General features: G+C 42.0%; 1 protein-coding gene across 2 annotated transcripts in view; it reads left to right on the top strand.

Annotated features, from left to right (window-relative positions):
- Positions 1-25,390, top strand: part of LOC121386726 (protein amalgam-like) — a 55,808-nt gene that overhangs the window by 21,859 nt on the left and 8,559 nt on the right. For both annotated transcript variants that reach the window (XM_041517721.1, XM_041517720.1), the window contains exons 2-5: positions 19,109-19,192; positions 20,155-20,358; positions 21,149-21,270; positions 24,357-24,507. In XM_041517721.1, coding sequence (XP_041373655.1) covers positions 19,109-19,192; positions 20,155-20,358; positions 21,149-21,270; positions 24,357-24,507 — 561 coding nt within the window. The remainder of the gene's footprint in view (positions 1-19,108; positions 19,193-20,154; positions 20,359-21,148; positions 21,271-24,356; positions 24,508-25,390) is intronic.

The following is a 25,390-nucleotide window of genomic DNA, read 5'->3' as shown; positions in this document are numbered from 1 at the left end:
GATTTTGTAACTCATTTCCATCGCACATGTATTGATTGATCTCTTGTGTTTCTTTTTCAAGCACATCTATCTCTCTCTCTCTCTCTCTCTCTCTCTCTCTCTCTCTCTCTCTCTCTCTCTCTCTCTCTCTCTCTCTCTCTCTCTCTCTCAGGTGGTGGGGGTGGTGGCGGCAGTGGAGTGATTGTTAAGCTGTTTTGTATGGTGTGCAATTTGGGTCATACGCTTTTCAGAGATTTTGTAACTCATTTCCATCGCACATGTATTGATTGATCTCTTGTGTTTCTTTCTCAAGCACATCTCTCTCTCTCTCTCTCTCTCTCTCTCTCTCTCTCTCTCTCTCTCTCTCTCTCTCTCTCTCTCTCTCTCTCTCTCTCTCTCTCTCTCTCTCTCTCTCTCTCTCTCTCTCTCTCTCTCTCTCTCTCTCTCTCTATCTCTCTCTCTCCAAAGTAACCATATGATAGACACCAAGTAGCCGTAGTTTAAAATGACCTGATGTGTCGTTAAACAAATAATTTTTCATTCTCCCTCTACACTCGTTTGTTTTCTTTCCGTTAGGGCCAGGTTGACCGCCATACAATTCCGTAATGATGTCATGCGCATGTGCGTTCGATCATGCTGATCCCGGAAGACTATGCTAAATGTCACAGGATGCAGAGTGTATGGAATTGCCAAATAATGCGGTTGCGGTGGGATGTAGAACATTTGAACAAATCCAATTGATATATTTTATTATTATTAATAATATTTTTTGTTGTTTTGTTGTTGTTCTGTGTGTTTGTTGTTGGGTATTCGTTTTTGTGTTGTTGTTGTGGGTTGGTTTGTTTTGTTTTTGGTTTTGTTTTGTGTTTTGTGTTTTTGTTGTTGTTGTTGTTGTGGGGTTTTTTTTGGGGGGTTGGGGGTTTTTGGGGGGGGGTTTTCTTTACTTTTGTTTACTTGTTTGTGTTGTTTTCTTTCTTTCTTTTTTGTTGTTTTTCTTTTTACCTTCTTTTCTATTTTTACTCTCTTTTTTTGTGTTGGGGGGGGGGGGGGAGTTTCTTGTCTGTCTTATTATGGTGTAAGGTTCGTGTACAGCGTAGCATAGAAAACGAAAAAAAATAATAATAAAAACGAGAGGAAAAAATACAATACAAAAAGAAGTTCTAACTGCCTGTGTAAAGTCTACGTCAAAACGCGTACCCTTCTCGCAGCGGTTACATTTACAACATTGCACCGCGTGCATGTGTGACCTTTTCGCCTGGTTTGACCTTTACAGACCAACAAAACAGCTGCTCCGCGTTCGATATCGACAGTAATGTTGCTGGCATGACGAGCAGTAAAGTAATGTTGCGCAAATTAGCGAAAACGAAAAGCACGTGGCAGGCAACGAGTGTTGAGCTGGTGCGGTTAACAGTTAATGAAAAATACTTAAAAGCTGGACCCAAATCGAGTGCACGTGTTGCGTCATCAATTATCGTGGTCGACCTCGGTGGTAGCCCGAGTACTCTGACTGTAAGAGGGCTAGACGGACATTTGGACGGTTATTTGGCCCTTACATTCAGCCTACTCGGACTATGGTTACGGCATCGGACTTGCGGCTGACAGGTACAGGGTTCGCATCTCAATACCGGCTCCCACCCAGAGCTAGGTTTAACGAGTCGGTAGGTAGGTGTAAGACCACTACACCAACTTATCTCTCACCAACCCTCTGTATCTCTGTAAATCCAGATAGCTGAGATGTAAGCCCATGACAGAGTGCTTGAACTTGAATTGGATATAAACACGAGCATAAGAATAAATTTAAAAAAAACAAAAAAAACAAAAACAAACAACGTGTGCGTGTTGCATCATCGACCTCCTTGATCGGTAACGATGGTGTTGTGATCCAAGCATCGTACTTGAGAGTGGTAGGTACTGGGTTCGCATACCAATATTGGCTCTGACCCATAGAATGTTTTAACGACTCGGTAGCTGTAACGCCACGACAACAACTTCTCTCTAATTAATCACTGACAACTAATACTAACAACTAATGTTCTGTCCTGGTTTGATAAAGAGTAGCCCATGAAGTGGCGGCAGCGGGTTTCGTCTCTCAATATCTGTGTGGTCCTTAACCATATGTCCGACGCCATATAACCGTACATACAATGTGTTGAGTGCGTCGTTAAATAAAACATGTCCTTCCTTCTGTCCTGTTTTGACAGCCCCGATAGCTTAGCTATGTGTCCATGACATCGGATATAAGCACCGGCCTCGGTGTCGTCGTGGTTAGGCCATCGGTCTACAGGCTGGTAGGTACTGGGTTCGGATCCCAGTCGAGGCATGGGATTTGTAATCCAGATACCGACTCCAAACCCTGAGTGGGTGCTCCGCAAGGCTCAATGGGTAGGTGTAAACCATTTGCACCGACCAGTGATCCATAACAGGTTCAACAAAGGCCATGGTTTGTGCTATCCTGCCTGTGGGAAGCGCAAATAAAAGATCCCTTGCTGCTAATCGGAAAGAGTAGCCCATGTAGTGGCGACAGCGGGTTTCCTCTCAAAATCTGTGTGGTCCTTAACCATATGTCTGACGCTATATAACCGTAAATAAAATGTGTTAAGTGCGTCGTTAAATAAAACATTTCTTTCTTTTCTTTCTTTAAATAAAACATGTCCTTCCTTCTGTCCTGGTTTGACAGCCCCGATAGCTTAGCTATGTGTCCATGACATTGGATATAAGCAAGAACATACATTGTGACACGAGACGGAGGGTCAGGGGTGGAGGTGGGGGTCAAATGACCTTCCACACAATGATGGAACAAATCTTCGGACACAAACTAAACAGAAGTTCAAGATGGTCTGAAATAATTTCCTCGTGCATTTCGTAGCCCAGTGGTAACGCGCTCGCCTGGGCTAAATATCGTTCTAGCCAGTGCGTCACGACTGGTATATCAAAATCCGTGGTAAGTGCTATCCTGTCTGTGAGATGGAGCATATAAAATACCTCTTGCTACTAATGGAAAACACATTTGGTGATTCTGACATATAATGGTCATAGAGGAAACCCGCTACATTTTTCCGTTAGTAGCAGGGAATCTTTTATATGCACTTTCCCATATACAGAACAGCACATACCACAGAATTTGATATACCAGTCGTGGTGCACTGGCTGGGAAGGGGAACTACCCAGTGAGGGAATGGGTCTACTGAGACCCACGACTGGATGTGGTAATGTACTGTAGTGCTGGGTGGTATTGCACGTTCAGGGACCTAATTCACAAAGCTCTCTTAGGCTCTGGTAGACAACAAAGCATCCTCTTTGCAAGTATTTTAGCACTGCACTGCGAGATCGCAAAGTTGTGAGAGTTTAGTGATTTAGGCCCCAGGTTCGGTATCGGTATGGGTACTTTTGGGGTGGGCCATCGGTCTACAGGCTGGTAGGTACTGGGTTCGGATCCCAGTCGAGGCATGGGATTTTTAATCCAGATTTCGACTCCAAACCCTGAGTGAGTGCTCCGAAAGGCTCAATGGGTAGGTGTAAACCACTTGCACCGACCAGTGATCCATAACTGGTTCAACAAAGGCCATGGTTTGTGCTATCCTGCCTGTGGGAAGCGCAAATAAAAGATCCCTTGCTGCCAATCGGAAGAGTAGCCCAATGTAGTGGCGACAGCGGGTTTCCTCTCAAAATCTGTGTGGTCCTGAACCATGTCTGACGCCATATAACCGTAAATAAAATGTGTTGAGTGCGTCGTTAAATAAAACACTTCTTTCTTTCTTTTGGGGTGATTTACCTCGGTATCGATACGGTATTCGGTATTGACTCAATTCCGCTATCGAACGGTATTTTCGGTCTACTCTGTTTTAAATGCTTGCCTGAGTTAAGGCTCACCCGCTAATTTGATATCTGTTTTCAAGTTCAAGGTTATTTATTGCCTTAAGTTTTACAACTCATCAGCATACATAATAAATACATATATATATACAGTATGTACAGTATAATGGTGGGGAGCGATTTTCACATAATATTGTAAATCACCTCAATAAAATTAAATTCCATACACATACCCGCTCTTCTTTTTAGCCATTTTACAATTGTCAGATATAGTGTTAATGTTTTAATAAATGGCGGGAAAAACATTTCAATACCGAAATTTCGGTATTTGTGATTTGCTCGGTACCGTAAATCGGTATTGACATAATACTGATACTGAACGGTAAATACGGTATACCGCCCAGCTGCAGTGTACTGTTATGTAGCCCAGTGGCACATAGCTCGTCTTGATTTTATGCTGTGGTGTATGCTGTCCTCTCTTTGGGATAGTGCATATAAGTGATCCCTTGTTGCTAATTAAGAATAATGTAGCGGATTTCCTCTGAGACTATATGTCAGAATTACCAAATATTTGACATTCAATAGCCGATCATTAATATAGTGAATGCGCTGTAGTGGTGTCGTTAAACAATATAATCTTTAGATGTTCTTTAAAAGAACAGCAACCCGTTCTATTCGTTTGAGAATAGTCTATTCTTGATAGAAGAGAGGCTCACTATAGCCCAAGACAAACATATTATACAAGACGGGCCTCGTGTCGACTTTCCCAGCCAACAGGAAATAATGAAGGTTCTGTCTTGCTGAAGTTTTTCTTAGAACAAGAGTTGATCTTTCGATAAACAATCGCTTTAATAAGGATTACACTCCTACAAAAATGAGTGAATGGCGTCTTGTTAACCATGCCCATTGCCGGCATGTTGACGTTTTCTCGTCAGGGTCGTAGCGAAGCTTGTCAGTTGGGTGGTGGGGGGGGGGGGGGGGGGGGGGGGATTCGGGGGGGGGGGGGGGGAGTAGTATGGGCGGTATATGATTGTGTACTCGAGGGCTAAATGGATACTATTATACTTATTATGCGTATTAATATTTCAACGGACTAAGAGTATCGTCCCTTTCTCCTGTTTATTACCAATACCCCATGGACTATATGCATAACACACACACACACACACACAGACAACAAGAGAGAGAGAGAGAGAGAGAGAGGAGAGAGAGAGAGAGACAGAGAGAGAGAGAGAGGAGGGAGAGAGAGAGAGAGAGAGAGACAACACACACACACACACATATAGAGAGACATACACAGACACACACACACACACAGAAAGAAAGACAGACACTTTGAGACAGACACACACTCAAACACACACAGAGACAGACACACAAAGAGAGACACGCATATACCAACACAGACACACACACACACACACCACACACAGAGAGAGAGAGAAAGAAAGAAAGAAATGTTTTATTTAACGACGCACTCAACACACTTTATTTACGGTTATATGGCGTCAGACATATGGTTAAGGACCACACAGATGTTTAGAGGAAACCCGCTGTCGCCACTACAGGGGCTACTCTTTCCGATTAGCAGCAAGGGATCTTTTATGTGCGCTTCCCACAGGCAGGATGGCGCAAACCATGGCCTTTGTTGAACCAGTTATGGATCACTGGTCGGTGCAAGTGGTTTACACCTACCCACTGAGCACTCACTCGGGTTTTGGAGTCGGTATCTGGATTAAAAATCCCATGCCTCGACTAGGATCCGAACCCAGTACCTACCAGCCTGTAGACCGATTACCTAACCACGACGCCACCGAGGACGGTCACACAGAGAGAGACACACACACATACACGTACACACACACACACATACACACACACACACACACAGAAGAACGTATTCACGCACACACATGCACGCAGGCAAAAACACATGCACGCACACACATATACTCGCACGCACACACATGCACCCTCCCAATTTGTGACACTTTCCCCATCGCGTAACGGGGGGCGGTACAGCTCAGTGGCACAGCGCTCGCCTGATCTGCGATCGATCTAGGATCGATTCTCGTCGGTGGGCACATGGCACTATTTCTCGTTCCAGACAGTGCTCCACAACTGGTGTAACGAAGGCCGTGGTATGCACTATCCTGTCTGCGGCATGGTGCATATAAAAGGCCCCTTACTGCTGATCGAAAAGAGTAGCCCATGAAGTGGCGACAGCGGGTTTCCTTTCTCAATATATGCGTGGTCCTTAACCATATGTCCGTCGCCATATAACCGTCCATAAAATGTGTTGAGTGAGTCGATAAATAAAACATTTCTTTCCTTGTGTAACGGTCCATTAGCAGTTGTTCCGATGCTAGATAGATTAACCAGTGGTTAGAGATTAGCAGGACCTACACAGACATCAAAGAGCAGGAGAGAGAAGAGATGGAGAGATAGAGAGAGAGATGAGAGGAGAGAGAGATGAGAGTGAGTTAGCAGATTTTAAATAGAGGGGAGCATGGACTACAGAGGGAGAGGAGAGAGAGAGGAGAGAGAGATGGAGAGAGAGAGAGAGGAGAGGAGAGAGAGAGAGAGAGATGAAGGAGAGGGGAGGGAGGAGAGAGAGGAGAGAGAGAGAGGAGAGAGAGAGATGGAGAGAGGTGGGAGAGAGAGAGAGAGAGAGCGAGAGGAGGGATGAGCGAGGGAGAGACGAGAGGAGAGAGGAGAGAGCCCGATGAGAGGAGCGAGAGAAGAGGAGAGGGGGGAGAGCAGGGAGGAGAGAGAGGAAGAACACACAGAGAGAGATACTGATGAGAACACAGAAGGTTGACAGGGAGAGAGAGTGGAGTGAAGAGAGAGAGAGCGTGAGTGAGAGAAGAGGTGAGAGAGAGAGAGAGACAGAGCTCACACAGAGATAGAGAGAGAGACAGAGAGAGAGAGAGAGAGGACCGAGAGAGAGAGAGAGAGAGAGAGAGAAACGGAGAGACAGAGAGCGACACACACACACGCACACGCGCGCGCGCGCACACACACACATATACACACACACACACACACACACACACACACACACATACAATCATACAAAAGAAAACTTGAGTCGGTTGTATACATTGAAAGAGTTTTATAAAGAAATAGGTCAGTGTGTTTAGTGTCCTGCTAACAAGACAATAATGTATACAAACCAACGTACAGAAGAGCTCACGTTCCAGGAATACGAAACGAAAGCTAATAGCTTTATCAGTCGGAGAAAAGAAGCAAGGAAATTAACCTCGTTGTCTTTCCTTATCGCTTAGAGATGTCATACTGGAACGCGAATTCATTTTCTTCTTCTTCTTTTTTTTTTGTTCTTCTTCTCTTTTTAAATTGTGTAGTGTTTAACTCTGAACTAGCGCCGTCCCATACTAGATTACATCAATATCGCTTATCAGTGTACGTATAACGTAACAACGAATGGATGGATGGATGGATGGATGGATAGATGAGTGGGTGGACGGATGATGGATAGATGGATGGATGGATGGATGGATAGATGAGTGGGTGGATGGATAGATGGATGGATGGGTGGATGGGTGGGTGGGTGGACGGACGGACGGATAGATGGATGAACAAACGAATAATCATAAACTGTATCTAAAATAAAATAAAATATTAACACACACACACACACACACGCACATACATACATACATTCATACATTAGTCTTGCAATTTGCGGGCGATTCGGTGCCACAGGTTCGAGTCCCAGCAACGGCATGGAACAATTTGTGAGGCCAGAAAGGATTTAATTATCCCCTGTGCCAGTGCGTTAATACCTCGACATACATACAATATATAGATATTCATACATCAATACATGCATACATACATACAAGCTCAGACTAGCAACTGGGCAGTCTTAGAAGTTGACAGATCTCCGTGTTTGCCGATTCCGTCAGTCTTAGCCTAGCATTACTCACACAATTTGCACTTTTGGCGGTTTATTCTTTGTATGTGTTTATATTCACAACGGAAAGCGTGTTTTTAATTTCGCCAACTCCTTTCTGGTCGAGTGTTATCCTTGCATCTTTTTTTTTTTTCCTTTCCGACAGATCTCTTGAGATCTAATCACCAGCCTCTTATAAGTGAGCGCTGGCCACATAGGACGCTCGCTGTCGGCGCTGTAAACTCGCGATCTGTTATTAAATATCCAATATTATGTCGATGTGGAGATTCCTGGCCGTCAATAAACACGCGTGTCAAAACACTCACATGCGCGCGGAGGAGTCGTCCCCCCCCCCCCCCCCCCCCCTCCCGTGATGGGAAACAGATGTTTCTTCTGTTGTAGCATTGTCTTCTCAAGCAGTTGGATTGGGGGTCGCCACTCTTTTTTTGCTTTGATCACTTACAATACCAACGCCCAAAATGTACTCCAGGCTCCATATTCATAAACGTACTTAAGTCAATGTATGATACTTATCTTTGTACTTTAAATATGTACTTAGGTATCATACATTGACTTAAGTACGTTTATGAATACGGAGCCTGTACAGCAAGCTGAAGTTGAACGTTAAGATACCGGCCTCGGTAACGCAGTGGTTGAGCCATCGGACTACAGGCTGGCAGGTACAAGGTTCGCAGCTCGGTACCGGCTCTAATCCACTGACCACTAAGCAACTAACAACTAACCCACTGACCTGGACAGACAGCCCAGATAGCTGAGGTGTGTGCCCAGGACAGTGTGCTTGAGACTTAATTGGATATAAGTTGAAATGAAATGAACGTTAAATTTCGTCATGTTTAGAGGCACGACTGGACAAGGGCGGATCGATTGAGGTGACCGGGTGGATTTTTTCAAAAAATGTTTTGTTTAACGACACCACTAGAGCACATTGGTTTATCAGTAATCAGCTATCGGATGCCAAATGTATGGTAATGTTAACGCATATTCGTAGAGATGAAATCCCCTGCATTGCTCATTAGTAGCAAATAATATTTTATATGCACCATCCCATAGACAGGATAACACATACCACGACCTTTGATATTCTGGCTGGAACGAGAAATAACCCAATGTGCCCATGGACGGGGATCGATCCCAAGCCGACCGCGCTGCAAGCGAACGCTTCACCACTGGGCTACGTCCCGCCCCTTGATATGTTTAGAGACACGACTAGACAAGGGCGGATCCAATGAGGGAAACAGGTCAGGTCCTAAATGTCTTGTAATGTGTATTTACAATTTTATTGAAATCCCCTTTTTACTATTTACTATCCCCTCTTTAAAATAGTTTGTGGGTCCGCCTTTCTAGAGCACATTGATTTAACTAAACATCAACTCTTGCTTGTCAAACATTTGATAATTCCTACAAGCAGAGAGAAACCCACCTCGCTTTGTTTTCAATTAGCAGCAAGGGATATTTTATATACATGCATATATACATTCCCACAAACATCTCGCTCCAACCAGTGCAACGCGACTGGTGTATCAAAGGCCGTGATTAAGACGCCCATTTTTTTCTAAAAAGAGAATAATACACGAGTGGCCGTTAGCTACCATTTATCTCACAACGAGTTCATATAGATAATACATGACTGGCCGTTAGATACCATTTATCTCACAACGAGTTCATATAGATAATACATGACTGGCCGTTAGCTACCATGTATCTCACAACGAGTTCATATAGATAATACATGACTGGCCGTTAGATACCATTTATCTCACAACGAGTTGTTCATATAGAGAATAACACATGAGTGGCCGTCAGATACCATTTATCTTACGAGTTGTTTTAAAATGAATCTAACGAGCGAAAGCGAGTTTGATACGTTTTTAAACAAGGAGCTCAGTTGTGAGATAAATGGTATCTAACGGACACGAATGTGTTATTCTATTTCTTACATATCCTCAAAAACAAAAAAAGGTTTTAAGCAAATTTTAACATATTTCTCGACTAAAAGTTATTTACAGACGTTGCACTTGTAGCTAACTTACGCGTCACAGACACATGATTGTCAGGCTAACTATACTTCACAGCTTGATCAATTTCCACCGTGATGTTTTTCATTGGATGTATGGCACTAGTAACCTAGAGCAGCCAGTCGTATGTCTTGAAATTGTTAAAAGACGTACGTGTGTAAACAACCATGTGTTATTATAAAATAACACATAATGTTCTCACCAACGGGTTTGTAAGAAAATATAATGATAGCTATATTTCATACGAAATAATATACCCCAGAGTTTGTATAATGTAAATAGATGAATCGTCATGAGTGTTTTTTTAATATGGAAAATATCAACCGAGTCTACCGTACTCGGTATTTGTCGAGGCTTGGCGCGTGGTGTAGCCCAGTAGTAAAGCGCTCGCTTGATACGCGTTAGATTTGGGATCGATACCCGTTGGTGGTCCCATTGGGTTATTTCTCATTCTAGCCATTCACCACAACTGAATATCAAAGGTCGTGGTATGTGTTGCCCTGTCTGTGGGATGGTGTATATACAAAATTCCTTGCTATTAATGAAAACATGAAGCGACTTTCCTATCTAAGTCTATGTCAGTATAACCCAATGTATGACATCCAAAACCCGATGATTAATAAATCAATGTGCTCTAGTGGTGTCGCTAAACAACAACAACAACAAAAACCTCCACTAGCCCTGTACCACTCCTACTGTTGTAACCTCGCGGGCATAAGGTCATCCGTAAAGCCCTAAATGTCCAATTAAACATATTAACTTTATTAAATTACACCATCACCATGGTCGTCCTCATTATCATGATCATCGCAGTCAAAGTTTAATTTGGCGTAACAGTATTGGTATAGCATGACATGTAACAATATGTGGTATTTTACTGCGTGCATTTATCGTTACACAGTGTAGATAATTAGCGTTATACGAAGTGCAATTTGGTGTAAGCCTAATGGGTTGTTTTTCAAAACAGCACAATTATGGGCGCCCAATCCATTTAAAAAAAAAAAAATTGGAATGGGCCAAGAGGTTAATACTATTTAAATTTTATTGTATAACATTTAGTGAAATATCTTAAAATATCAGTGAAATAAAAGTGTTATCAGTCACTCAGTGACGATAACACATTTTAGAGAGAACATTTCACTATTTCACTCTAAAATGTGTTATCATTAGTGTAGAAAGTGTTATCTTCACTGTAAGAAAGCCGGAACTGTTTTGCTCCTGGCATTTTAAAACATACAGGTAAATTGCCAACAGTTATATAATAAATGGAAAATTTCATGTTTCTTGTCAAGTATGATTTATATCTCATCTCGTGATGTTTACAATCATATTACACTCGACTCGTGAGAAAAAAAAACAAAAAAAAACAACCCAAACAAACATAAAATATCCTCTATATACGTAATGATCTAGTAATGATGACTAATGTCTACGAAGACTAATATACTCAGCTCAATCATTTAAGAGTCAGTAGACATGTTGGTAATTATTGGCTAGTGTCATATTAGTTCACAATTTCGTTTTGTCGCAGACAACTTCTAATATATCATTATTCCAGTAAAATCTGACCTCGCAAATCGGAGTCATTTTCGGACGCCTATGCGTTCAGTAGAAGTAAAACAGTGCAAACGGCAGCATCGAAAGGAGGTTCGTTCGAACCCACGCCAGACGCGTGCATAGAACACAATGTACACCAGGAGATGTAAACTGTGCAAGCGACGTGTCTGGTAGTGGTGGTGGTGGCGGGGAGGGGTTCGGGCCATGCTCTTCCAGAAAATACATTTAAAAAAGAAAAGTCGCTTGGAGCATGGGGGTTTCGAACCCCCAACCCACCCCCTGCACAAGCGCCTGCTGACATCCTGCTGACGTTTTTAGTTTTAGTTTCAAAAAAAAGTTTGTTTTGTTTAACGACACCAATTGAGCACATTGATTAATTAATAATCAATCATCGGCAATTGGGTGTCAAACATTTGGCAATTCCGACTCGTAGTCATCAGAGGAAACCCGCTACATTGTTCCTTATGCAGAAACGGATCTTTTACATGCACTTTCCCACAGACAGGAAAGCACGTACCACGGCCTTTGGCCAGTCGTGGTGCACTGGTTGGAACGATTAAAAATCCAATCAGTTGAATGGATTTACCGAGGTGGCTCGATCCTGTCACGCAAGCACCTCAAGCGAGCACTCAACCGACTGAGTCTCGCCCCTCATTTTCTTTAGCGTACCCCATCATGACAATGTAACTGGTATCCTAAACTTAATGCGCGAAGGAAACAATGTTGAGAATAGTTTAATAATTATTTACTCATTTTGAAGTAGATCATACACAAAATTATAATATTAAAAAAAAAAACGTTCCAGCCAGTGCACCATGACTGGTATATCAAAGGCTGTGGTATGTGCTATCCTGTCTGTGGGATGGTGCATATAAAAAATCTCTTGCTACTAGTGGAAAAATATAGCCGGTTTCCTCAAAATTATCAAATGTTTGCATCCAACAGTCGATAATACTTACCTTTGTATGACACCCAATAGCAGATGTGGGTATTTTGTGTGCTGGGGTGTCCTTAAAACGTTATCCATTCATTCTAATAGCTGATGATTATTAAATCAATGTGCTCATAGTGGTCTCGTTAAACAAAACAATATTTAATATTATAAACATAATAATAATAATAGCAACCCCCCCCCCCCCCCCCCCAAAAAAAAAAAAAAAAAAAAAAACCCACAACAACAACACACAAAAAACAACAACACGCAAACAAACAAAACAGACAGAAGAAATTACGGCAAAATGAGGAAAATAAACAGAAAAAAACCCCACAACCATCTACCCCTTTCCATAAAAACAATCAAAAACACAAACCAAAACCAAATAAACAAACAGACAACAAAAAAGAAAGAAAAAAGAAAGAAAACAAAAGCAACAACAAACAAACACCCAACTACATTAAAACAAATGGTCGCGAGATGTTATTATAAGGAAAATCACAAACTTCCATTTCCATTATCTTGGCTAACCAATATCTATCCCTGCACCTGGCTCTGTGTAGACAGGAATGACAGGATTCTTTTAGCGCGCACGTGCAGGCGTGCGAAGTATGTGTTTTCAACATGGCGGCGGTGCGGACAGAGGAGAATGTTTTGCATGCCGCCGACTGGTGTATCCAAGGAGACAGGTGGACTGTTGGGTACTGGAGCCGGCATGGGGAGATTCTCAGTCAGAGAAGACAGGTGTACTGTCCGGGGCTTGCTGAGAACACGATATGTGGAGGTTAAATGGGTACACAGATAGTGCAGCTAGGGACAGTGGCAGTCACGGTTACACAGCTATCCAGGGCAGAGACTAGCAGGATGGTAGAGGGGTGTGGGGGCTGTATATTGTAGTTAACTTATATCATACTATATTAAAGTTGTCATTCTGCCCCCACCACCCCCTCTCTCTCTCTCTCTCTCTTTCCCTCTCTCTCTCTCTCTCTCTCTCTCTCTCTCTCTCTCTCTCTCTCTCTCTCTCTCTCTCTCTCTCTCTCTCTCTCTCTCTCTCTCTCTCTCTCTCTCTCTCTCTCTCTCTCTCTCTCTCTCTACATATGTCCTATACACACATACACACATATTTCTTTTAAAAAAACAACGGAAACTTAATGTAGTGAGCGCTATCGCAAAACAGGTTAAAACGATTGTTTTGTTTAACGATACCACTAGCAGCAGACAGGAAAGCACATGCCACGCTTTTTGACCAGTTGTGGACCGGCCTCGGTGGCGTCGTGGTTAGCCATCGGTCTACAGGCTGGTAGGTACTGGGTTCGGATACCAGTCGAGGCATGGGTTTTTTAATCCAGATACCGACTCCAAACCCTGAGTGAGTGCTCCGCAAGGCTCAATGAGTAGGTGTAAACCACTTGCACCGACCAGTGATCCATAACTGGTTCAACAAAGGCCATGGTTTGTGCTATCCTGCCTGTGGGAAGCGCAAATAAAAGATCCCTTGCTGCCTGTCGTAAAAAGAGTAGCCTATGTGGCGACAGCGGGTTTCCTCTCAAAATCTGTGTGGCCCTTAACTATATAACCGTAAATAAAATGTGTTGAGTGCGTCGTTAAATAAAACATTTCTTTCTTTCTTTGGCCAGTTGTGGTGCACTGGTGGGAACAATCAGTTCAATGGTTCCACTGATGTGTTTCGATCCTGCGACGTAAGCACCACAGGCAAGCGCTTAATCGACTAAGCTGAAGCCACGCCACCCCCCCCCCCCCCCGAAAAACTGTTATGCGAATGAAGTGTGTGTGTTTTTTTTATCATGGGTGGGTCGACGTAATTTACAGGAAAGCATACACACCGACGTTATACCACATTGAGTTTCGACCATACAGAATTGTATCTCCTACTTCGTGCACTGGACGGTATGAGGGGCGGGACGTAGCCCAGTGGTAAAGCGTTCGCTTGGTGCGCGGTCGGTCTGGGATCGACGCCGCCGGTGGACACATTGGGCTATTTCTCTTTCTAGCCAGTGCTCCACAACTCGTGTAACAAAGGCCGCGGTGTGTACTATCATGTCTGATGGATGGTTCATATAAAATATTTTTTGCTACTACTCGAAAAGAGTAGCCCGTGAGGTGGCGACAGCGGGTTTCCTCTTTCGGTGGTCCTTATCCATATGTCTAACGCCATATAACCGTAAATAAAACGTGTTGAGTGCGTTGTTAACTAAAATATTTCCTTCCTTCCCTGATCGGTATCACAATGCAGGTATGCCACGCAATTGTCTGTCAAGGGCGGGTCAAGTGGAGAAATGAGGGGCGTGCATACTTTCTGGTTTGTATAAAAAGTTAAAGTTTGTGTTCTTTAACGACACCACTTGTGCACTTTGGTTTATAAATCATCGGCTTTTGGATGTCAAATATTTGGTCATATTGATATAACAGTCTTAGAGTGGAAACTTGTTGCACTGTTCCATTAGTAGCAATGGTTCATGTATACGTATGATTCCACAGAGGATAGGGCATACCACGTCCTTTGCTATACCAGTCGTGATGCACGAGAAATAGCTCAATGGGCTCACCGTCGGGGATTGATCCCAAATCGACCGCTCATCAGACGAGCGAGAAAGTAAGATAAAAAATAAAGAAAAAAGAAACAAAGAAAAAAGAAAGAAAGAAAGAAAGAAAACAAAACAAAGCAATTAGAATCTGGTATTAGATGCTAAACATTTAATAATTCTGATATATTACCTTCCATTACTAGCTAGAAAGAAACCTTTTATATTCACTTTCCCACATATAGGTAGTACTAAACCAAATAACGTCTGGCTGGGTCAAAATTCGAGGTGCAACTTTTGATAGAGAAGTGAACACCACAGGTCCTGTCATTGGCGATAAATGTGAGTGTGTTGGTTGTCAAAAAACAAAACAAAAACAAACACACAAACAAAACAAACAAACAAGAAAAACAAAACAAACAAACAAACAAACCGTTTCGTCTGGGTAACATAATGCAATTTTATTTCATCTAGTACCACTGTGTCAAGTAGCCTTGTGCTTGAAACATGTATGGGGTACCTGTAAAAAAAGTAATCGAACTTTTTGCGGAACAAGGGTAGTCATAGACGCTACCCGTTATCTCAGAAATGAGCAGCTTGACCCCCAATGTTTTTCTGATTCACTTTAAGGGTGAGGGGTGGTAGTACTTATATCCGTGGCGTTTATGTCGATTGATACGCTGCAGGTAGGAGTTTTAGCCGTATACGTTACTATTGTCGCCTATGTGATTTGATTTGGTAGTACACACCCTATAGGACAACACATACCTTCAATATGCCAGTCAAGGCGCACTTGTTGAGATGGGGGGGGGGGGGACAAAGGGTCCGCTAAGGGGGTTCGATCCTACGAACAGACCATGGACGACTTCATTGATAATATGCGATATGATGTCCATTTAGGGTGGATGAATAATAAGCTAAAGCGGGCGTTGTCTCCTCTCTACACTTTCCAACAGGAAATATACAAATATTCATTTATGCATTAAAGGGATAGACCCTAGTTTTGAATCACTACAGCATATGTTTCACTATTAGAGCCGTTTACGAGTATGATCACTGAAATCAAACATACTTATATTTTATTGTATTGATTATCCATCTCCGTAGAACCGAAATGTTTCTGGTCATACTGGTGTGTCTAATACAACAAATTGCCTTTTTCGTATCTTTAAAAACGCACGTGCGTTTGAGAAGTAGCGGTTTTTGATTCGAATTATAGTATATTTGTAAGGATAGTTCCTTGTTGTAACGTCACAGACGCTTGTTTCACTCAGTTGAAAATTTATTCAGATGATTTACAGGTTTGTAGATTAATAACCTTAGTGTCCATTTTTACGGGTTGAAATTAGGGTCTGCGGCTTTAAACTTTATGAAAACTTCTCTCAAACCTCTCCCGTTTTATTACTGATCCGCCCCTGTCTTAAAAACGAATGACAAGAGCCTATGTTTTATGTTTCGGTTCTTTGTTTCTGGCTTTCTTGTCCGTAACGCAACAGTGTTTTCTTTGATGGGAATGTGTGTTAAGATTGGGGAAATTCCTCAATCGTGTCTTCAGAGTTAACACTGGCCTGGCTGTGGACGTTCTGTACATAAATAAGTCTACCAAAACATATTATATAAACGTTTTGCTGAAGGGACGCTCACACTGTGCGACTTGTAGTAACGACTTAAGTTATGCGATGGTGCTGGATTGTGAAAAAAGGCGCTAAATCTTATGTATTTTAGTCGCGCGCCTCAAGCTCAGGGCAGATTAATGACAGATGTGCACAGTGAGAGAGAGAGAGAGAGAGAGAGAGAGAGAGAGAGAGAGAGAGAGAGAGAGAGAGAGAGAGAGAGAGAGAGAGAGAGAGAGAGAGAGAGAGAGCTTAGAGAGAGAGTTTAGAGAGAGATTAGATAGAGAAATAGTGAGAGCGAGTGAAAGTGAGAGAGAGAGAGACAGAGACAGAAAGACAGAGGCAGAACGAGAGAGAGCTTAGAAAGTCAGAGTGAGAAAGGGAGAGAGTGAGAAAGGGAGAGAGAGAGAGCGAGAGCGAGAGCGAGAGAGAGAGAGAGAGAGAGAGAGAGAGAGAGAGAGAGAGAGAGAGAGAGAGAGAGAGAGAGAGAGAGAGAGCAAACATACAAATGCAATAACATTAACGTATGGATGTGGACGATTGTAGATTCAAACAATTCAATGTAAAAAAGGTGGGAGAGGTCTATTAATGTAACTTTCAACTCTGAAGGCAGTGCATTTTCTATCCATTTTAGCTTCAAAAAAAAAAAAAAGCAACGTTTTATTTAATGACGCACTCAACACATGTTATAAACGGTTATATGACTTTAGTCAAATGGCTTCAAAATAAAGTTGGGTTTTAAAAGTTGCGGGGGGATGGGTGCATTTACCACTCCCTCTTCCGTCCCCTACAACGGAACAGTATCGTGGAAAAGGAAAGGCTTGTTTGTAATCAGTTGTAATATAGCAGGTTAACATTATCACCAATGGAACTTTATTTGGTGCTGGACAACCGCTGGGTGTGGACGATACCAGGTGTAAGTAGTTCCGGTTGTCTTTCAGCGTGACTCGTTCAGGAAGTAAAACCTGCGGTAGTATCATCAATATTTGCGATAACCTCACCACAGTGTCCGTAACAATATCAACACTGTACCGGCTGTGGGGAATTCGATACATAGCGGTATCTGTTCTAAAAGTTTTTTTGGTTACACCCCATTGTTAATTTTGAAGGAAGGAAGGAAATGTTTTATTTAACGACGCACTCAACACATTTTATTTACGGTTATATGACGTCGGACATATGGTTAAGGACCACAGGTATTGAAGGAGCAAACCCGCTGTCGCCACTTCATGGGCTACTCTTTTCGATTGGCAGCAAGGGATCTTATATATGCACCATCCCATAGACATGATAGCACATACCACGGCCTTCGATGTACCAGTCGTGGTGCACTGGCTGGAGCGAGAAATAGCCCAATGGGCCCACCGACGAGGATCGATCCCAAACCGACCGCGCATCAAGCGAGCGTTTCACCACCGGGCTACGTCTCGCCTCCCCGTTAACTTTGAGAACTATGCATTATATGCAGTTACCTCCATGAGGTGTCTGCATTATTTCATCGACAGGGTAGCACATGTGTTAGCATTTAATATATCAAGGGCGGGATTTAGCTCAGTCAGTTGAGTGCTCGCTTGAGGTGCTTGTGTCGCAGGATCGAACCACTTCGGTGGACTCATTCAGCTGATAGTTTTTTTTTTCCGTTCCATCCTGTGCACTACAACTGGACAAGAAGCGAAAATCCCAATCCTCCTTAACTAAACGAGGGATTAATTCATTCCAACTTCAGATTCAGCTGCCAAGTCTGCTTTGAATTTGCCTCATGCCAGGGTTGGTGTACCGTATACTGATTTTAAATATAGTATTAACAAACTTATCTTTTCGACTTGACAACATGATTGGGACGGTGCGGTTGCGAACAAGCTTCATGCTATCAAGCTAGTCTTGGAAGAGTAACAGTCCTCCTATAGGCAGTGCAGGAAGGATGGACTAGTCTTGTGTCGTGCCCGCATCGGTCATACTTACTTGACCCATTCATTTATTTTGAAGAAAGATCCTCCACCTCAGTGTGCGCATTGTCAGTGTACTCTGACGGTACGCCACATTTTGGTGGAGTGTATGCATCTGAAAGAAACTAGAAAAGATATATTTGCTCAGAAAATGTGATGGAATCATTTCGATTCCATCCAGACTTACATTACAGTTTCTACGTGATACTGACTTTTATTGTAAATTTTAATTGTATTCATCTGTGATATTTGTATTTTTGCACAGTCCTTTACACTGTGTTTTTATTTAAATCTTGTATTTTTATATTGATGTGTATCAACATTTAATGTTTTGCTTTTACCATAGTGTGACACCCAATAGCCGATGTATTTTTCATGCTGGGGTGTCGTTAAACATTTATTCATTCATTCATTCATTCATTCATTCATTCATTCATTCCAACTTATTTTTGTCCTTATATCCAATTAAAGTTGAAGCACGCTGTCCTTGTCACACACCTCAGCTATCTGGACTGTCTGTCCAGGATAATGGGTTAGTTGTTAGTGGTTAGTGAGAGAGAAGAGGGTGTAGTTTTCTTACACCTACCCATTAAGTCGTTAAACCTCGCTCTGTGTGGGAGCCGGTACCGAGCTACGAACCCAGGACCTACCAGCCTTATGTCTGATGGCTTAACCACGACACCACCGAGGCCGGTCCGAGGGATTAACAAATGGTTAATAAATAATGACACCAATACTAAGTTAGTGATTGGCTGTTTTCTTTGTTTGTAGGTCAATCATTCACCTCTGACCCCGTGTCACTACTGGTCATGAAGGGAACTAACGTGACTCTATTCTGTGGAGTGGACAATTTAGGTGAGTATACGCCGCTTTTTAAAACATACCAACATAATAATTAAAATACATTATAATTTTATTTATTATAGTAGAGCAGTGCACTTTATTGACAGATTCTACTTAAAGGGATATTCCTGAGTTTGCTGCATTGTAAGATGTTTCCGACTAATAAAATAGTTCTACGATTAAACTTACATATTAAATATATTTTCTTGTTTAGAATATCAGTATCTGTATATTCAATATGTTTCTGGTCGTCATAATATTTGTAAGAAGCCCAAACTGGATTCTGTCTTCAAATAATTTCGTACGTACGAAAAAATCATATTTTAGGAAATAAAATTAAATTTAACCTAGTAAAAATATTAGAACGATCAGAAACACGTTTAATATACAGCCACTAATATTTTATGCAGAAAAATATATTTGATATGTAATTACAATCATTAGTCGATAACATATTAAAAGTTGCAGCAAACTCGGGAATGTCTCTTTAAGATTTGTGGCATCAGATATAGGACAAAATGTGTATTTTTTTGGCACACTAGCTGGCGACTATGGTTGTTCACAATCCGTTTTTATTATAAATACAGCTAATTAAGTGGAGTCTAGTCTAGTCTAGTATGCAACATTTATAGTATCACAGTCGCTTATCTTAGAGCGATATGGTGTTCTGTATAGAGAGTGCAATGTATATAATCTAGTGTAGATTATACATAATTACAGAGTCGTGTAGTAATGAAGTGGTATATTATGGAAATATGTAGCATACAATATATAGCATACCGTAGCATACTGAAAGATAGTTGCTAGGATATATACATATACTATTTATTTATTTATATTGATTTTGTATTTATTTATTTATTTTGTATTTATTTATTTATTTGTTTATTTTATTTATTTAATTACCTATTTACTTCATTCGTTCATGCATTCATTCGTTTATCCTTTCTTTCATTCATTTCTAATCATTGTAGGTGCCGCTAGTATATTCTGGCTCCACAACGGGTCAGTTTTGTCACTAAATCACATGGTAGTGGGTGGGGCCGCGTTGCGCCTGTCAATCAGAAAAAGGTACAACCTACATATCCAAGACGTCCAACCAGCAGATGAGGGTTCGTACGAGTGTCAGCTGGGAACCAGCCCACCGCTACGACAGACGTCACACATCGACGTCACTAGTGAGTTACATTTAAATACAAACATAAAGCAATAGTGTCATTTCTGTCTCTTTTGTCATTTTCTTCGTCTTGGTCGGTGGCTCCTTTGGGCATTATATCGTTCCAGGCAGTGAACTACAACTGGTGTAACAAAGGCCATGGTGTGAAGTATCCTTTATGCCGGATGATGCATATGAATGATATCACTTACGGCTAATCGAATGAGTAGCCCATGGAGTAGCGGCATCAAGTTCCCTCTCTCTTTCTTTATCTGTGTGATCCTTTACCATATTATATGTATGTCTGCCTGTTTGTCTGTGTCTGTCTATCTGTCTTTATCTCTGTGTGTATATATGTATGCATGTATGTATGTATGTACCTCTCTCTCTCTCCCTCTCTCTCTCTCTCTCTCTCTCTCTCTCTCTCTCTCTCTCTCTCTCTCTCTCTCTCTCTCTCTCTCTCTCTCTCTCTCTCTCTCTCTCTCTCAAATATTTCGTTAAAATACGTGGCATCAAACTAATTTATTGTAATATTACCTATGGCGTCGACTTTAGTACTGTGATTTACAATAATAAAGAAAATGTCTTTCTAGAAGTGTTATATGATAAATACAATTCGCTACTCGTGTTTTGTAATATGTAAAATATCAACCTCGTCAAGTTAATCGATATTATATATCTATGTGTATCTATGTGCTCTTTATTTTGTTTCAGATTCAATAATTTAACTTCAACAACTTAACAAGATTTAATGTAATAATTAATGATATAACCATTACATTCAAGTTTTGATTTTGTTTCCCTTTCTTCAGTTCCACCGGAAGTGACCCTGTCCAACAACACAGGCGAAATCGAGGCTACACTTGGTGATGACATCACATTCCACTGTTCCGCAACTGGTAAACCGACGCCCAACATAACGTGGAGCCGCCGTGTAGGTCTTTTTTTTCTTCACATAACCAGATATAATCGCAAAAGCTACAGTCTCACATGATATACAGGGGCGAAACAGGAAATATGCTGCGAGGAGGAGAGTGGGTAACGATAGATAATTAAAATAAGGGAACAGGGACGTGTTCCCTGCCCCCTCCCCACCCTAGTACCCGCGTCGGGCGTGCTTGTAATATTTTAACAATGGTTCATCCAGTTTAACTTTCGGTTCTCAGTGGGTCATTATTTAACTGAAAGAAAGAAAGAAATGTTTTTATTTAACGACGCACTCAACACATTTTATTTACGGATATATGGCGTCAGACATATGGTTAAGGACCACACAGATTTTGAGAGGAAACCCGCTGTCGCCATTACTTGGGCTACTCTTTCCGATTAGCAGCAAGGGATCTTTTATTTGCGCTTCCCACAGGCAGGATAGCACAAACCATGGCCTTTGTTGAACCGGTTATGGATCACTGGTCGGTGCAAGTGGTTTACACCTACCCATTGAGCCTTGCGGAGCACCAACTCAGGGTTTGGAGTCGGTATCTGGATTAAAAATCCCATGCCTCGACTGGGATCCGAACCCCGTACCTACCAGCTTGTAGACCGATAGCCTAACCACGACGCCACCGAGGCCGGTTTATTTAACTGATGTATTTTACTGTATTCATGTTTCACAAGATAAAAGTACATTCGTTTATTAATCATCGGCTATTGGATGACAAAATTGGTGATTCTGACATTAGAGCTGGGCGGTATACCGTATATACCGTTCGGTATCGGTATTGTGTCAATACCGGTTTACCGTACCGAGCAAATTTCAAAATACCGAAATTTCGGTATTTTAAAATATTTCCCGGAAAGCACTAATAATATATCAGACGAACGCAAAATGGGTTGGTATAAATCAGACGAGAGCCTTGTGTATAGAATTTAATTGTATTTAGATGAAATTAGCGGGTGAGCCTTAACACAGGCGTGCATTTTAAGCCGAGTATACCGAAAATAAAGCTCGATATCGGTATCGTGTCAATACCGAATACCGTACCGATACCGAGGTAAATCACCCCAAAAATACCGATATCGATACCGAACCTCAAATTTCAATACCGGCCAGCTCTATCTGACATTATAGTCTTAGAGAGGAAATCCGCTACATTTTGTTCATTAAGGAACTTTTATACGCACCATCTAACAGACAGGATAGCACATACCACTGGAACAAGAAACAGTCCAATGGTGCCACCGACTGGGATGACCGTTCATGAGTGCCCCGCAAAGTTAGATAAAAAACTAAGCAAAACAAACAAAACACACAAACAAACCTTCATTGCATCTATGTACAAGACTAAGTACATATGTCTTCAGGCGACTTAGAAGGTGTCATGATTTGGTAGTGTGTTGTACGGTGTTAAGAGCCGGAGAGCGGACTGATTAGTCCAATGAGGAAATTAACCAATTCTACAAACTGCATCTGTATAAAATATTATATAAGAGCAGGCCAAATATCATCTTTTATTATCCATACGGTTCAGCATAGCCGAATTAAAACAAAGACCGATACGCTCGGACAACACAGACACTCCTGACACTTGTCTTTATTTCCTACATACCCGTTGGTGAGAACACCCTTCGTTATTTTTGATAACACATACTTGTTTACACATGCACGATTGTTAACAATTTCAAGACATACGACTGGCTGCTCCTAGTGATGGACAGGTCACCAATACGAAAACGAAATCGATTACACTGTGACGTATAGTTAGCATGACAATCATTTGTCTATGACGCGTAAGTGCAAGGGGTGTAAATAACTTTTAGTCGAAAAAAGATGTTAAAATTAGCTTAAAACCTGGTTTTTGAGGATATGTAAGAAATAGAATAATATATTCGTGTCCGTTAGATACTATTGATCTTACAACTCGATTAAAAGTGTATTATTTAATTTCAACTTATTGTCGTGCTTATATCCAATTAAGGTTCAAGCACACTGTCCTGGGCACACACCTCAGCTATCTGGGCTGTCTGTTAGTTGTTAGTTGGTTAGTGGTTAGTGAGAGAGAAGAGGGTGTGGTGGCCTTACACCTACCTACTGGGCCCTTAAGAACTCGCTCTGGGTTGGAGCCGGTACCGGGCTACGAACCTTCTACTTAGCAGCTTGTAGTCCGATGGCTTAACCACTACGCCATCGAGGCCGGTAACAAAAAAAACCCCAACAACCCCCCCCCCCCCCAAAAAAAAAAAAAAAAAAAAAAAAAAAAAAATCGCTTTCGCTCGTTATGCTAAGCGCACACTGGCCCGACAAGACGGTATTGTCAGCGATAGCGCCAGCTTGAAAAAAAATCAGCGTTAGTTGGCGGAACGTTTTTTCAGCGCACACCAAGCCGACGCGATTGTCGAAGCTCAATACAATTGGGGTGGAAATACTTTTGTGTTGTTCAAAATGGCGTGATTTGTGAGAAAGCTGCTTCTGCTTCATATTTCACTTCTTGCTATGCTGGTCGTACGGAGGCGGCGTCGTCGACAACAGTCGAGAAGGAGCATAAATATTATAAGACTAATACCTGTGTTAAAACACCACGAGATCCCAACGTATACTAACATGTTTAGAATGCCCCCTGACATTTTTGAATGCTTAGCAAATTATATCCCACCAATAATAAGGAAATCTGACACAAATTACAGAGCAGCTATTCGGAATTAAACCAAGCCGCCATCATGACTGATATCACATGATCAGATGATGTGCAGTGATTGGTGAGCATAGCGCCGACGATCACGTCGCACTGAAATCCAGCGTAGACCAAGCATACAGCCAACAATCGAGTCTTTTCTCAGCGCACACCGAACCGACTGTCCAACGCCCGATTCAGTATTTCAATCGGCCCAAAACAAGTGATTAGTGATGACAATTTAGTCGGCTGCTAGCGCACACCAACCCGACAAGACGATCGAGTTGTCGTTATCGCCGACTAGTCCGTCTTGTCGGGCCGGTGTGTGCTTAGCATTACATATTTTTAAAAAAACTCGTTGTATGAAAAATCGCATCTAATTCAGGTATTATTCTCTATGTATTTGCAGGATATGGATCTCCCAGACGGTACTGAATACGTCATGAGTGACGTCATCACGCTGTCAGATCTCAAGTACAACCATGGCGGTATATACCAGTGTACGGCTTACAACGGCGTGGGCGAACCCGACCAAGACGGAATCAAACTCAACGTTTACTGTACGTTTTATAATGTAGTTTAACCAACACCATTAATTAACGGGACGGGATAGGATACTTTTGGAATTCTTCAGTGTTTATATGGTACACACAATTGAAATCAGCTCTACTGGCCTACCAAAGGTAATAATTATAGATTAGTGGATCAGATTCATGGTACAGCGTCCACAAATTCCACCGTACGAGACGGGCAGTTCAAGACCTCAAATTCGGTCAAAAATGATACACATATTCTGGAACAAATGTGTTAACCTGAGACCTTTTTACCATGTATTTCTATAATTATACCCTTAGTTGTGATCCATATAAATATGCGCAGTGATTCGTTTTCAACCCTATATAGCTGTTTGCAGTAATGTTAATATGAATAAATGTTGCTATCCAGATTCAGGCATTTTCGTTTAATTCGACCTACAAAAAATGGGAGCCAAGTACGCCTATGACGTGACCTGCTTCAGTGGTGTCGTCGTTAAGACATCGAACATAAGGCTGATATGCAATAGGTTCGCAGCCAGGTACCGGCTCCCTCCTAGAGCGAGATTTAACGGCTCTGTGGACAGGTTTAGGACCACTACACCTCACTTCTCTTTTGCTAACCACTAACAACTAACCATTAACTCCCTGTCCTGGACAGACATCACAGGTTTAGGTTTGTGGTCAGGACGGCGTGCTTGGACCTTAGTTGGATATAAGCATGACAAAATGTAGAAGAAGGGAGACGACTGTGGCTTTATGCGCATCACTGGCCAAAACGAATCCACCGAGGGTAATGGAACCTACAGTCCAATGTATCACGCGCGCACAATTTGCTAACGAGCTACCGCCTACAACTAAGCACAACCCGTGGCCGTCGAGCATGAAGATGGGCTGCATGAAGACGATT

The sequence above is a fragment of the Gigantopelta aegis genome, chromosome 12, assembly GCF_016097555.1.
Source record: "Gigantopelta aegis isolate Gae_Host chromosome 12, Gae_host_genome, whole genome shotgun sequence".
Classification (NCBI taxonomy): Eukaryota; Metazoa; Mollusca; class Gastropoda; order Neomphalida; family Peltospiridae; genus Gigantopelta; species Gigantopelta aegis.
Note: the sequence above shows the minus strand (reverse complement) of the source record. Positions and strands in the feature narration are given on the sequence as shown.